At 45.0% G+C, this 14,731-nt stretch overlaps 1 protein-coding gene across 3 annotated transcripts in view; it reads right to left on the bottom strand.

Annotated features, from left to right (window-relative positions):
- LOC309559025 (ankyrin repeat and fibronectin type-III domain-containing protein 1-like) overlaps nt 1–14,731 on the bottom strand; it is a 722,127-nt gene that overhangs the window by 308,148 nt on the left and 399,248 nt on the right. For all 3 annotated transcript variants that reach the window (XM_082262137.1, XM_082262136.1, XM_082262139.1), the window contains one exon: nt 3,202–3,242. In XM_082262137.1, the coding sequence (XP_082118263.1) occupies nt 3,202–3,242 (41 nt within the window). The remainder of the gene's footprint in view (nt 1–3,201; nt 3,243–14,731) is intronic.

The following is a 14,731-nucleotide window of genomic DNA, read 5'->3' as shown; positions in this document are numbered from 1 at the left end:
GTACCATGGATACCATAAGAGGAGACTTCATTATTAAGTCATACCACTGCCAAAGTCTTATCATAGCACATATGTACAGGTGAGTCATGGAACCGTAACTTCTGCTTTAATGGCTCTAGCTGCAGTTAAGTCAGAATGAAGTTGTTCACATGGTGTAACCAGCTCCTGAATGATCCAGGGTGAATATTGGAACATATAGATTTCATTATGTACTGTATGTATATACCCATTCATTCATAAATGACTATTGGTGATTCTATGGGCCAGCTCCGAGGGGCACCATATATGACACACTGAAAAGCCTTTTTCCATAGAATTTTCTTGGCATATTTTTTATAAAGTAAGTCTTTCCTAAACCCTCCCTGCTTGCCCAGCTTCAGTTTGACATGCAGAATGTGATAACACATGTACATAGCCATTTTGTACACACCTACCATGGCCACTATAGACAGCAGCCGAATTAACACACCAGCGTGTCTTTAGTGTTCCAGAGGTAACTAAAGTGCCCAGCCAAAACCCACAGAAGCAGAACAGTGAAGCTCCATGCAGATAGTGTCCTGGCCAAGATTGCAACAAAGGGCCCCAATGCCACAAAGGCATAAGTGTTAACCACAAAGCCACTGTTCCACCTGTGATTTCATAATAAGGCATTTGAACAGCACACAAGCTATACCCCAAGCACCCATTCGAGTTTCAAAAGCATGGTCCTAGTCTTTGCAACACTTTATTCTAAAATATAGAAATCCTATTGTTAAAAAATAAAAATGTTAACCAACACTACACCTCACTTTTTACTGGTGAGTGGCAATCTGAATGAATACTATTTTAATGTAAAACAAGGCCCCCGCGGCCTTGCCCAAACCAGGTCTAAACCAAAACCTTTGTTAGGATCTGCAACTCAAGTATGCATGTGCTTGTGATTTTGTAACTAAATTGTTAACAGAGACCAAAAAGCAAACAGGAAGATCACGACAGAAGGGATGCATGGGCTACACATTTTTATTTAACTAGGAGGAAATGTCCTGCACACATAGTACACACAGAACATGCCCAGGGATGTATACTGGTGTACCTTGGTCTTGCAATATTGGAAAAATTAGTTCAGTTCTCACCAGGTTGTAAGAGGGACTTGTGGTTGACTGGATTTGATGCCAAGAGCACAAGTCCCCACCCCTCCTGTCCTGCTAGAACACTATCCCTCCTTCTGAGGGCAAACCCTTTGCCATATTGTGCGCCACTCCATGCATTCCCAGCTGTTGATTTTTACATCCCCAGATAAAGGAATATCCACACGTAACAGTAGTTTTGCTGCAGTTTACAGGTGGAATTTAGAAAATGGCATAACAGCGACATCACTGGGACATTCAGTACATTTCAGAGCCACTTGGCATTACACAGTCAATCACATTTAGTGGACGGTCTGCAGTAGTTACATGTGAAAGCATATGCAGCACCTTAGCAGTCATCTCCCTCACAATCTGTCCTCTACCTGGGGTCATTAGTACTCACAGGACTGTGTTCTCTGCAGTATCCTCCTTGCTAGATACACCTCTCCCAGGACCATCCAGGGAAGCAATCTCATGCAGGGAACTTTTGTCCTGGCCTAAAAGGCCTTTTGCAATCCACCCTAGCCCCAACCTCCCTAAGGAACAGAAAGACTACACACTGTTAGGTCAACTGTCTATTACATTTATTTACCCTAATTTGTGTGTGTTACATGTATGGTAAACTGTCTCTTACGCTTATTTACCCTAACTTGTGTGTGTGCTACAGGCAGGGCCGCTGATAAGGCAGTACAGCCAATCCCGTTGTACTGGGCCCGGCCCTATCACCTTAAGGTCTAAGTGTAAGATCCTGGTACCTGCGGTACCCTTCCAGCCTATTATTTGTACATTACGTTCCACCATATAGATAGGTGGAACGCATCTAGTACCTGTCCCTTTAAATTCCACGACCTCATCAGTGAGTGCCGCTCTGAGCGGCTATTTCAACCGCCGGCATTCACTCACATGTGTTCGTGCAAACCGCTTGCTACAGCATTACCTAACGCTGCCGAATCCTCCAGCTATTCCCTAATACCTGGATTGACCGAAGACTTGCTACAACATCTTGTATCTCGCTACAAGATCATTACCTCACCGCCGGAAACCCTCTCCTTACAAACCTACCAGTGAAAATACCCCACAGGGGAATACCTTCCTAATCTACTTTCACTACTACTCTGCTTACTAAAGACTATTGCTACTCTAAGAACTATACTGTTACATCTAACATCTGCACCGCTACTTAGATTGCAAGCTCTTGAGCCTATTACCATCTTGTCACTGCACTAGCCTAGCATCTCCTGTACACTTCATCTGCTCTTCACTACCACCTGTTACGTGTACATGATTGCTATCCTAAGTGCTTACTATCACCATCTGTTACCTCTTACCATTGCTATCACTATCCACGCCTGTCCCCTCAGTATCACCTCTATACTTTCACATATAAACATATCACTCCAGGAACATCTTTAATGAGTGTCTGTGTTTGTGTATGTGCTTGCTGAGACAGGCTGATGCACAATGATGAGTCTTGAGAGTTGGATATGGTAGTTCAACACATCTCTACATGACTACTGAGTGTAACTTCCGCAGCTGCAAATCCACACCACACAAATAAACGCTGGAGCGTTACACTAAGGCCCAGGCACCTTTACACTTAATTTCTGCAAAATAACAAACAGGGATTTCTAATGCCCAGTAGGAGAAGAAATCTCAATATGATCAGATGCATTGAAGGCTAGAGGAGAGATTTGGGGTCTAATAGAACCCAGATCTCTCCATGTAGAGGATCTGTCATGTCTCATTCTATTACATGTTCAAAGCCAGGACAGGGGAGGGGCCAAGAGTGGAGTCAAGGGCGGGTCAAAGGGGCCCCAAAAGGTAGGCTGTACGGGGGCCCCATGATTTCTAACAGCAGACAAGGGCTGCTGTATAAATGAATACAATACATAATATTCAGGGAAATTCCTCTGCTCACACAACAAATGTTTCCAAGGAAAATCAGATCTACAAAGACATCGAGAGCACACGTTGCATGCTCCTGCTGGCTAGAACTGTAAGACTATATCCCTGGTTTATCCTTGTTCCTGTTCAGAAATAATCAGGTGGTAGCAACACAGATAAACACATGACAAAGCGAAGAAGGAGATTTTACCTTGGTGTTTGAAATTCTTTCCGGTCCGCTGACCCCAGACTCTGTAAGACAAGAAAGATCCTTTTAGATATGGTGTGTATGGAGGATGAGGAGGAAATTCCACATACATTCCAAACTTGAGAAAGGATTAACGTAATGGTTCCCAACATTATTAGAGGGAAACTATACCCAATTTTACCCCCCTCTGCTGACCCCTAACATACCATGTATTTGGCACATTATGAGGCCCTCTGATAAACTTAGGTGGAAGCATGGAGAGAAAAAACGGTGACATCAAGCCATCAGAATCCATGATCCAATGTGACAACATATTTGTATGGATCCTAGTTGTTTACAGTTTTGATGAGAAGGGCTTTAATCTTACATATTCATAGGGGAATAGTAAACATAGGAGAGGTCTTTAGTTCAAATACTGAATAGATAATGTTCCCAGAAAAGCCACCATCTCTGGACTTGCCACTTTAATTTTTTGCATTCTGACCTTGCAGAATACATGAGTGGCTTTTCATTAAAAAGACATTAGCTAGAGACACTGTTTGGGAAAAATCAAAGCTGTGTTAAAGGAAACCTGTCATGAGAAAAACACAAATGCTGCCAATGCTTAGCTCTCTATATAAATATGCGAGTTGCCTCAGGCATTCCTGAGAAAACATACACAAAAATCGATTCTATGACACCTCCTTAAAGTGACTGTAAAGTCTCATTTTTTTTAACAAACATGTTATACTTACCTGCTCTGTGAAGTGGTTTTGCACAGAGTTGCCCAGATCCTCCTCTTCTTGGGTCCCTCTTCTGTGCTCCTGGCCCCTCCCTCTCAGTTGAGTGCTCCTTTCTATGGGGGAACCTGAGTCGAGTCACAGCTCCCTGTGTCCATTCAGACATGGAGCCATGACCCAGCCACGCCTCCTCTCTCTTCTGATTGGCTGACTGACATTGATTGACAGCAGCAGGAGCCAATTGCGCCACGCTGCTGTCTCAGCCAATGAGGAGGGGAGTCCTGGGCAGCCGAGACACTCCTGAAACATTGCTGGATAAAGATGGGCTCAGGTAAGTATTGGGGGGGCTGCTGCACACAAAAAGCTTTTTTATCATAATGCATAGAGTGCATTAAGATAAAAAAAACCTTCTGCATTTACAATCCCTTGAACGCTGTCAAATTGAGCATCACAATGCATTGGTGGGTCTCCCACCCTCCTTCCATTTTACAGTGGCTTAGTTGAGGAGCTGAATAAAATGGAAAACATTGTACTATCCGCTAAAAATAAACATGAGGTGAATTGAGGATTATCTGACTAGTATAAAACCTGCTCCCCCCTGAGGGGTTGGATTTGAGGGTAGGGGAAGGTGTGTGTGTGTGTAGATGTGTGGGTGTGTGAGTTGGTTTGTGAGTGTGTGAGTGTCCTTGTTTGTGTTGGTCGTCTTGTCCGGTTGTCCCCCCTGTCTACCTTAGGGTGGGGACCACTTAAGGTGTCCTGCTAGGTGTGTCCCTATGTTGCCGTTCGGCTTCAAAGCAATTCTGTCTTGAGGTCCCCCCCCCCCCCCCCCGTCCTTCTCTTCCTCCCTAGGCCCCGTTGGCCTGTTTTTGAGTTTATGCTGCAATGCATTCCATTGGTTCGTTGTTTATTCTCTGCTCTGTTTTACTGACATTGCTTGTACCTTTGTTATGTATTGTTCTTGAAAATATATAAAAAAACACATTTAAAAAAAAAATAAAAATAAACACGAGGCTTTAACAAATACTTGAATCCATTAAAGCATAGTTACATAGCAGTTAAGGTTGAATAAAGACAATAGTCCATCCAGTTCAACCTGTGTAGGTGTGTATGTCAGTGTCGATAATCATTTCCCAAATCTCTGTATGTTGTGTTCTTTAAGATGCACGTCTAAAAGTTTTTTGTAAAAATATCAATACTCTCGCTGACACCACCAATTGTGGAAGAGAGTTCCACATTCTTACTGCCCTGACATTGAAAAACCCCCTACACCGCTTAAGGTTAAACTGCTTCTCCTCCAATCTCATTGTGTGGCCATGTGTCTTCTTACACTCCCTGAGACTGAATAGCTTTTTTTCTATGCTGGTATCACCATTGAGGTATTTGTAAATCGCTATCATGTCTCCGCTCAAGCGTCTCTTCTCCAGCAAAAATAAATGTAGTGCTTGTAGTCGCTCCTCGTAATTGAGGTCCCTCAACCCCCTTTTAGTTTCGTCGCCCTTCTTTAGACTCTCTCCAGCTCCAGCACATCCCTTCTGAGGACTGGTGACCAGAACTGGACAGAATACTCCAGATGTTGCCAGACCAGAGTTTTATAAAGTGGCAGAATTATAGTTTTATCTCTGGAGTATATCCCCTTTTTTATGCATGCTAATATTCTGCCGGCTTTGGTAGCTGCAGCTTGATATTGCATATTGCTCAGTCTGCCTTTCACAAGGACCCTCAGATCTTCCTCCATCCTTGATTCCCCCAGAGGTTCCCCCCCTAGTGAGTAGTTTGCATTTATGTTTTTAGCCCCCAAGTGCAATACTTTACATTTCTCCACATTAAAACTCATTTGACATATAGTTGCCCACTCTAATATTTTGTTCAGGTCTTTCTGTAAAAGACCCCCCTTTATCCTGTTTCCTCATTATATATACCCTGTACTTACATGGTATGGGGGAACAATACTTTTTGTATCCTCAGCATTCATACAGTTCAGTATCATCTAGAGTGGTGAGGGTTTGCCAATATGCTTATGTTCAGTTATATCTTCTTGATTGGTTCTCTCTGCACTTTACTGTATGCTGTGTTTCTTGAAAGTTACTATGTTACTATGTTAACTTGGCTCTCTACAGAAAGGCCCAGAATTAAATAAGTAAAACCATAGACGAAGGGCCGGCATGACAGGGGTTAAAGGGGCTTGGAGCATAGGAAGGGGCAGGAAAGTTAGGGTGGAAGATATTTAGGTATAGAGAATTAAGCGGATTGGGTGAAAAGTTTTGGAAAAGAGAAGTTTGGGAGGAACTAGTGTGCTAACAGAAGGGGGTGGTCCTCAGTTGGAGGGGAGACAGCAAGGAATATCTTCCCACCCTCCCGCCCTAGTTTTGGTGGTTATGCCGTGTTGAAGTGGTGAGAAGTTGGTTTTGAGCTTGGCGGGATGCAAGGTCCTTTTTAGGTTAATATGGGCTCAAAAAGGCACGGTGTAGAGACCCGTCTGAGGTACGGCTCCCTGGTGGTAGGATGTGTATCTGCGAGTTGTCTCCGAGCCAGTGGTTTTGCGGCTGGAGACCTGAGAAGTGTCACCTTTTGTTTTGATGCCTATTAGGACCTTGTGGCTCCATTCTGTATGCACTATGTGTTCATGTTATGTTATTTATCGTTATTATTTGTGATTTATGTTTTGGTGATAAAGGGCTGCTATAGCCAATTAACTCCCACCTGTTGTATGTGGTTTTATTTTAAGGCTACATTCACACCTGAGCGTAGCGTTTTTCGCGCGTTTTTTACCGCGATTTTTGCGGCGTTTTTTACCGCGATTTTTACCGCAATTTTTGTGCAGGCGTTTTTAGATTGAATAGAGATCAATGGAAAACGCCTGTAATCTGCCCAAAAAGAAGCTCATGTACTTTTTTGAGCGTTGGGCGTTTTGTATACAGCGTCAAAACGCTCAGATGTGAACAGGGGCCATTGAAATGAATAGGATTTGTCTTGTTGGGCGTTTTGAGAGCTGATCCTAGAGCAGAAAAACGCCCCAAAAACGCCCCAAAACGCCTAGATGTGAACGGAGCCTAAAGGGCGGGGGTATTGGTATAATAGTTGTTATAACAAGCCATATTTAATACCTTAGTCATGTACATGTTCCATTTTTCTTTATGAATACTGGATACTTTAAATATAGAATTTACAAAACAAAATGCAAGTTGCCTGGCTTTTAATGCTGACCTTCTGGCTTTAAAGCAGATATTAGTCCTAACTTGCAAAATGTGTGAGCAGAAAGGACTTTTATTGCAGAAGAGATATTTTATGTAAATTCCTCATCGTAATATGCTTTCAAATGCGGACGAGAGTTCATTCATTCCGGTGTGCCGAAAAAGTACACAGAGCTGTGCATGTGCAGCTTAATGTACATTTTTGCCACACCTCAGTGCTACGATGAATAATCTCCTTTGCACATCCTCCTGGACAGGCCAGTCAAGATTGTCAAACCTGGAAGAAGCCGGGAGGAAGATGTAGAAGTCGGTGAGGGAGCTCAAGGTGTTGCATTGCTGAAGAGAAGGGAGTATTGAGGGGTGATCTTCCTGATCTACATATTTGTTCTCATTTAATTACTTATAAAGTACCAAAACCAATGGATTGGCATAAGATCCATAACAGCATATTTCTCCCATGATTTCTTTTATTTGAGATATCAGGGATCAGAAGGCAACAGATGCAAAACTTAGACCTCAAAGTGGATAAGCACTGCCTGGATTTAAAGGGATTCTGTCAGGTAGAGGAAGAGTGACTCCTGCAGGCACCTAATGGTTCACATACTTGCAACAGCCTTCCAATTGTTCCAGTCATTGCTGAAAAACATCAACCCTTTCTTTTTTCTCTTGTTATATTTTTGTATTAAATAGACCCCGTCGCAGGGCCAATAATTTCAGCAAAAATGTTCCAATAAGACTGTATGTGCATTTAAACGATTTTATGCATGTTAAAAGCTTTGCTTGTATAGGCATCCAAAAGCCCTGAGACTGTTATTGGATGCCAACATTTTTCATGTGATATCAGCAACTCCAGCAAAATCTGAGCTTTTACTCTATTGGCACTCTATTATTCTCCTTTTCTCCTACCATGACAGTTATGTAAAAGGTTTTTAGGGAGGTGAGGGGAGGATTGAAGGAGCTGGGTCAGCAAAGACAGTAATAAGACACTCCCAGAAGAGGTGAAAGCTATGAAGTGCAAGGAGGGAGGGGGCTTTGCTGGGGAATTGACTCTTCCTGGAGTTGTCAAATTCTTAGGAAGTTCAAAGGCACATTGCAAGTAAATAAAAAAGTTATTAATGGAAAGGAAAAATACTGCAAGTAAGCATTCAAAAAATACCTTTTATCTGCAATATTTTAAGTTGGTGACAAGGTCTCTTAAATGAGGGCTATACATAGCCCAAAAATGCAAGTGATGCAACAGATTCAAGTACCAGTGGGTCATGGGGTCTAACCTTCAATAGACTAATAACAAGACCCATTGGGGGGACTGGGTTTTCGTTCCTGCTCAGGAAACACAAAAGGAAGTAAGAAAAAAAACCTTTTAGTGGTGGTAAATCCCTTCCTAAACAATTGTCACCAGAACAGGCTGCAACATGAAGGAGTTTATAGACACTGGTGCCACTAATGCAGCAGAAAGGGGTAATTAACTGCCTCTGGTCACTAATGCATAAGTGACCAGAGGCAGTACATCCCCCTAATCTTGCATAATACAAATAGCTTAATTAATTAATTAACCTCCTCTAACCCCCAACCCCCCATCAACAACCCCCCCCCCCCCAAAGAGTTAACCACTTCAGCCAGTTCACATGGGGATTCATATTACAAAAACTGCCATAAATGCTGGGGATTATTACGTAAACTGGCACCATTGCTGGGGATTATTTTTGCAGAAACTGGCACTGATGCTGGGGGGTTTATTATTGCTGCTACTGACACTAATGCTGTGGGTTGTTATAAACTGGCACTAATGTTGCCGGTTATTATTATCTAACCACCCTATAACAAATGTACTATACTATACTACACCCTATAATCACAATGCCACCAGAGACCTACATAGCCACCAGAAACGCCACATAGCCACTAGAGACTCTGCATAGCAACCAGAGACCCCACATAGCCGCCAGAGACCCCTGCATAGCCACCAAAGACACCACATAGCCACCAGAGACCCCACATAGCCACCAAAGACCCCGCATAGCTGCTTGAGAGTCTGCACAGTCGACCAGAGGCCCCGCATAGCCACCTTAGAGTCCGCACAGATGGGGGGGGGGCATTTTAGTTTTGCTTAGGGCAGCACAAAACAAAAATACACCACTGCTTCTGATGCATCCAGGGTCTGCATTTCTGTGAGTTTTGGGCACACACAAACAGGCCATAGCACAGAGTTTTGCTGTGTCCAGAGCCGGAGGTAAACAAATTATCGGCACCCTGTTGTGAATGTAGCCTTAATTGTTGGTGCTGTATAAATGCCTGTAATAAAAAAAAAATACTCTAGTCAAACCTAAAAAAAAATAATTGCCTTTAGACAATCTTGGACCCTCCAGAGGAAGGCGCAATAACTGAACTCCAAGTTTAATGGTAGGCCTTCTCGGAAAGTCTTGACAGGTAATCTAGTCATGCTGAGATGACTCCTGTCTGGAATGTCAAAGGTCAGTGTGGATAGCAGTCTGTCAGACAAAGCCTTGATGGTATTATTTGTCTCCCTGGGAAGGTACATTGCCCCTGAGGTATTCCAACCCTGAGGCCCTTATTATACACCTGCAGAGCTACAGGAAATTCAGCGGATTACCAGTCATTGTCAGACAAAGGAGAACTAATTGGGAATTAGTTGACACTTTATTATCAGCACCTTCTTCTCACCTCCAGCTACAAGCAGCCAGCAATCAGTGTGTAAATGACGGAGGCACACACACAACAGCTCACATACCAGGAATCATGTGGCTAAGGAGTTAACCTTTGACTCAGCGAGACAAGAGGGCTTTCCTGTCTAACACATCAGGACTTCCCAAGACCTACAGAGCAGAAGGAGAGGCCGTCCAAGTTTGTGAAATAGAAATAGAGTGCTCCCACCAGCATGACTTGGATTTACAGATATATTAAACTTCCATACTACTTCTATTTATAAAATGTATATTGTTCCCATGGTCAATGGTATAACACCAGACCAGTACTTCCCGTCATCACAATTATCCAAAAAGTGATCAGCACATCCACTTGAAAATAAAATCACTCTTTATTTGTAACATTAAAAACCTTAAGTCCGTAAAAAAAACATAAAAGCCCAAAGATCTGTACTCTTCCAGTGTCCAGGCCCCGGACAGGCTAGCATCCGTGGTGACCACTGTCCAATACAAGGAGAGGCAGGATTTGCCCTGCTGAAGCACCGGAGAGCAAAGCCACCATGTTCAGGACTCTTTCGTTCATCCGGTTCTGATTTCCTGGGACTGCGGATTCTTGTCCTATTTACCCAGAATCTCCCTTTGCAGGGACCTCTTATGGAACTGTGCAAACGGAACCGCCTCAAAGGTAGACACCATCAGGCCCAGCACCCTCATGCAAGTCCAGAGGGATGACCATCTGCTGGACAGCAGGAGACGAATTGCAGCCTGCAGTTTCTGGAGTTTGTCCAGAGGAAGGAGCACTCTGGCTAAGGCCTAGTCCAGAGTCAGACCCAGGTAGTCCAGCTTTATGGACGAAACCAGACCACACTTCTGAAAATTCATAATCCAGCTGAACTTCGCATGGTGATCTCCAGGTTTTTCACCAAAGCAGTAGGAGACTCCACTCGCAGAAGGAGGTCATCCAAGTAGCCCAGTACCGTGATCCCCCGTTGGCGTAACAATGCTAGCACTGGGGCTAACACTTTTGTGAAGACCCAAAGGGCAGAGGCAAGACCAAAGGGTAACGCCACAAACTGATAATGCTCCTCCCCCACGGCAAAGCGGAGGAAGCGCTGGTGACCGGCACATATTGGAATGTGAAGGTAAGCATCCTTGATGTCGATAGAGGCAAGAAAATCCCCCTTGATGCAGGGATGCCACCACCGTGTGAATGGACTCTATTCTGACCTTCTGCACCCGCACAAGCAGTTCAGTGTCTTGAGGTCCAGTATTGGACGCACCTTGCCTTCCTCCCTGGGAACTGTAAACAGGTTTGAGTAAAAAACCTTAAAAATGTTACGATGTCGAACTTGATCTTGTAGCCGGACTACATGATTTTGTGGACCCACTTGTCTTGTACCAGGGAAATCCCTGGGTCCGGAAACCAGTTCCCCCCACCCCTGATACGGAAGAGGGCATAACTTCATGCTGAGCCTTGTCCGCGAGTCTGGAGAAGCCCGCTCTCGACTTGCCAGACCAAGTTCGCTTGGATTCACCAGAGGATACCCTGAAAGGCTTTGATCCCTTGTCAGTCAGCCCTGAGGGACGAAAAAACGTATTATGAGAAGGCCCACGTCTACGACGAGTGTCCTTGCCCTTACTAGCTTGGGAAGAAAGGTACTCTTCCCCCCTGTGAGACCCTTAATGATGTAATCCAGGGTAGCTCCAAACAGGGGATCTCCTTGAAAAGGAAGATCAGTCAAGGCCTTTTTAGAAGTTCGGTTCGCAGATCAGCATTTGAGCCAAAAAATACGCAGAAGGACCACCGCTGAGACAGAGAGCCTAGCGACAAAGAGGCATCACAGACACAGACAGTTAACTGCAACCGCTGGACCAATTGGTCCGCCAGCTCAGCAAAGGCAGGGGGGAACGTCTCCCCCTCCAAGTCACAGCGTAAAAGCTTAACCCACTCAGTCAGAGTTTGCCATACCAGTGCAAGGGTAAATACGGGCCTCAGTCCCGAACCAGCCACAGTGTACATACTGCAGGCCACAGCCTCCACCTTCCTGTCACCTGGGTCCTTAAAAACCAAGGGACTCTTCAACCGGAATCATGGTTGCCTTGTTCACCACTGGTGGAACAGTACACTTTTTAAGAAGGGACTCCTCAAAGGGGTAGTAAATCGCTTAGGGACCACAAGGGGATGTTTTGGCTGTTCCCACTCTTTAACGACAATTCTGTCAAAATAGGCGGTGAAAGGAAACACCTTTGCTACTCTGGATGGCTTGTGAGTGCCAAAGATGCCTCAGTCGCAGCTTCAGCTGTGTCCTCCATTTTTAAGGTCTCACGCACAGATAAAATCAGCGCATCCACCAGTGCCATTTTGTGCGTGACTACAGGAGTGGAGGAATCATCCTCACTATCTGAGAACTCAGGGCGCGTGGTCACAGATCCAGTAGAGTGATTCACGTCCGCGGCGGCCAAATCAGATTCAGGATCTGAGGCGACAGATGAGGGTGGGGGACGCTTTTTGCTGGCCTGTCGCCCACAAAACACCTACACCCTGGACACAAAAGACTCCAGGACCACTGCCAGTGCATCAATGGAGGGCCCCGCAGCCTCTGGGAGGGGATCAGGTAGGGAAATGTGCTCCAAAGACTCCATGAGTCAATAGGGGGTCCCCACAAAAAAAAGGTGTGAAAACACTGCTAAGGGACAGCCCCACTTCTCTGGCAGCACCACTCGGTCGCCAATAACAGAGCACCTAATCGATCCTCAGCAGAGAGGGAGAGGACCCCACCAGACTCACCACCCAGCAGAAACAGCCACCTGCAGCCACCAGGATAATCTGCAATCCACGTGCGGCGATGAGGAAGTGAAAAGATCCAAGAGTCAGCACCAGGGGATGAGAAGGGGCTCCCGATAGCAAAATCGCCACCCATAGGGCTCCACTGTCATGGCCGCCACTATTTTCAATGACAAACCACTGCAAAATGACCATCGGACTACACAAACATGGTTGCCGTGCATTTAGCACACAGGCTACAGCAAAGTGGCACCACAAGGCTCCCAAGGACCCAGAAGGGGTCCCTAGGCCTCAAAAAATGAGACAAGCAGGAAGGGGGGCCCCTGGCAGGAGCCCCCACCAGGAACAGCACCCCCCCCCCCCGCAGCCAATAGCCCAGACGCCAGCACCCCCTATCTCCAACACAGCACCCAGGAGGTGGACCAGGCCACCACATAGCCCCAGCACAAGTGAAGGGGGGGCGAGATGGCCCACAGGGACCACCATGGGGATGGAGGGGAACCCTGGGGTCCAACAATCCCAAGGAGGGGCCCAAGTTCAACCCACCCTCCAGGGGGAGATGGATGGACAGTTACTTACCATACCAGACAGGCACCGCTCCAGACAGAACCTCCTCTCAATTTAAATGGGGGGACTGTCAGCCAGAAGGAAATGTTGCGACTCTGGCTGAGACCCGGTCATATGCGACCTCGCAAGGCGTTTAACTCGCAGGCCAGCCCCCGTTCCATGGGGTTATGTTGCAGCTGACCTAGTGTGGACCTGAGGTTTGCGCACCACTGGATCTAGATTATCCAGCCCGTTGGCCCGTCTGACAGTTGATTGTAGATCTCACAGGAAAAAAAATAGGATAAGAAATCTATGTAAAAAGAAAAAGTTGCCAGGACCAGCGATCCCAGCAAGAACTAGGTCCTTACTCCTGACTAGGCAGAAAAAAAACTGAGTACCTATAGCAGAGAGAGGGGGTATACCCCCTGGGACTGCCCATAGGCATAGACAGTTTTTTTTTTTTCTGCCTTGTGTCCTACTCCTGTAGGGGGCAATATAACCCAATGGTTAAGAAGATCCAGAGCTGTGTCCGTCAATGAAGGAAAGAGAAAACAAGGGGTTTATTCCTTATTTCAAGATAGTGGTTGGTCCCATGTGAATGGTTGCCCATTGGCCAGCTAAAAATTTGCTAATTTATAGCTCAGATACAGCCAAATCAATCGATTCACCCATCAACACAGTCAGTGTTAATGGGAGAATGCCTCCTGTGCTATTGTATTCTACCAGTGGGGGATGTTGGGAGCATGCCCAGCCGGCAGAATACAATGGCCATATAGCTTGCTCTCCAAAAACCATTGCACAGAGCAGGTAGGTTTTTTTTTTTTTAAATGAACCTTTAGATTTACTTTAAGATAGGAAAAAAAATGTAAAAAAACAGTGGAACCACCACAAAAAAGTTTTATCTATCACAAAAAAAATATATAAAATTCATTGGGATATGGTGTTGCATGACTAAGTAATTATTAATCAAAGTGTCACAGTGCCGAAAAACGGAAAAAAGGCCGGGACAGGAAGAGGGTTTTACATGCCAACCTTTAAGTAGTGATGATAGCCATAGAGGCTCTTGTCAGGCCTGCAGGCTGAATGAAAGATAATAAATTGATTCCCCCATCCACAATGACAGTGTGGATGAATAAATTTCCCCTGCTTGCTGTTGTATTCAGACAGCCTGAATACAATGGAACAGCTGAACACTACAGTATCTGCATCTGATATGATGTCACTGTTTGGCCAATAATTTTCCACCTGGCTCAGTAGATTTTTAAATTAACCTTTGTCCAGTTGGATAGTTCTAGCAGGGTCACCCACTGCTCGAAATTTGGAAAGACTCAGGCAAAATTCAAGCCAGCTTTGGGGTTTCTTCACACTGGTGTTGGGTATCAGAGCACAAAGTTTATCAGCCTTTGACATGCATTTGTGACCAAAATAAAATGATGCATAATTAAAGGTGTATTATAAGTATGTCTGGACAAAATAAAAAAAAAAACAGCAATCAGTGCATCCCTGTTACAGGGGGTCTTCCAAGCTTTCTAAACAGGGGGCCAGTTTACTGCCCTCGGACTTTAGGGGGGCTGGACTTTGGCCATTGTGAGTAGAAAAGGTTCTGTCGTCAGTGAGAATAAAGAATGT

The sequence above is a fragment of the Pelophylax lessonae genome (genome assembly GCF_965119305.1).
Source record: "Pelophylax lessonae genome assembly, chromosome: 6".
Classification (NCBI taxonomy): Eukaryota; Metazoa; Chordata; class Amphibia; order Anura; family Ranidae; genus Pelophylax; species Pelophylax lessonae.
The sequence above is the reverse complement of the archived record's forward strand: the minus strand, read 5'-3'. Positions and strand labels throughout refer to the sequence as shown.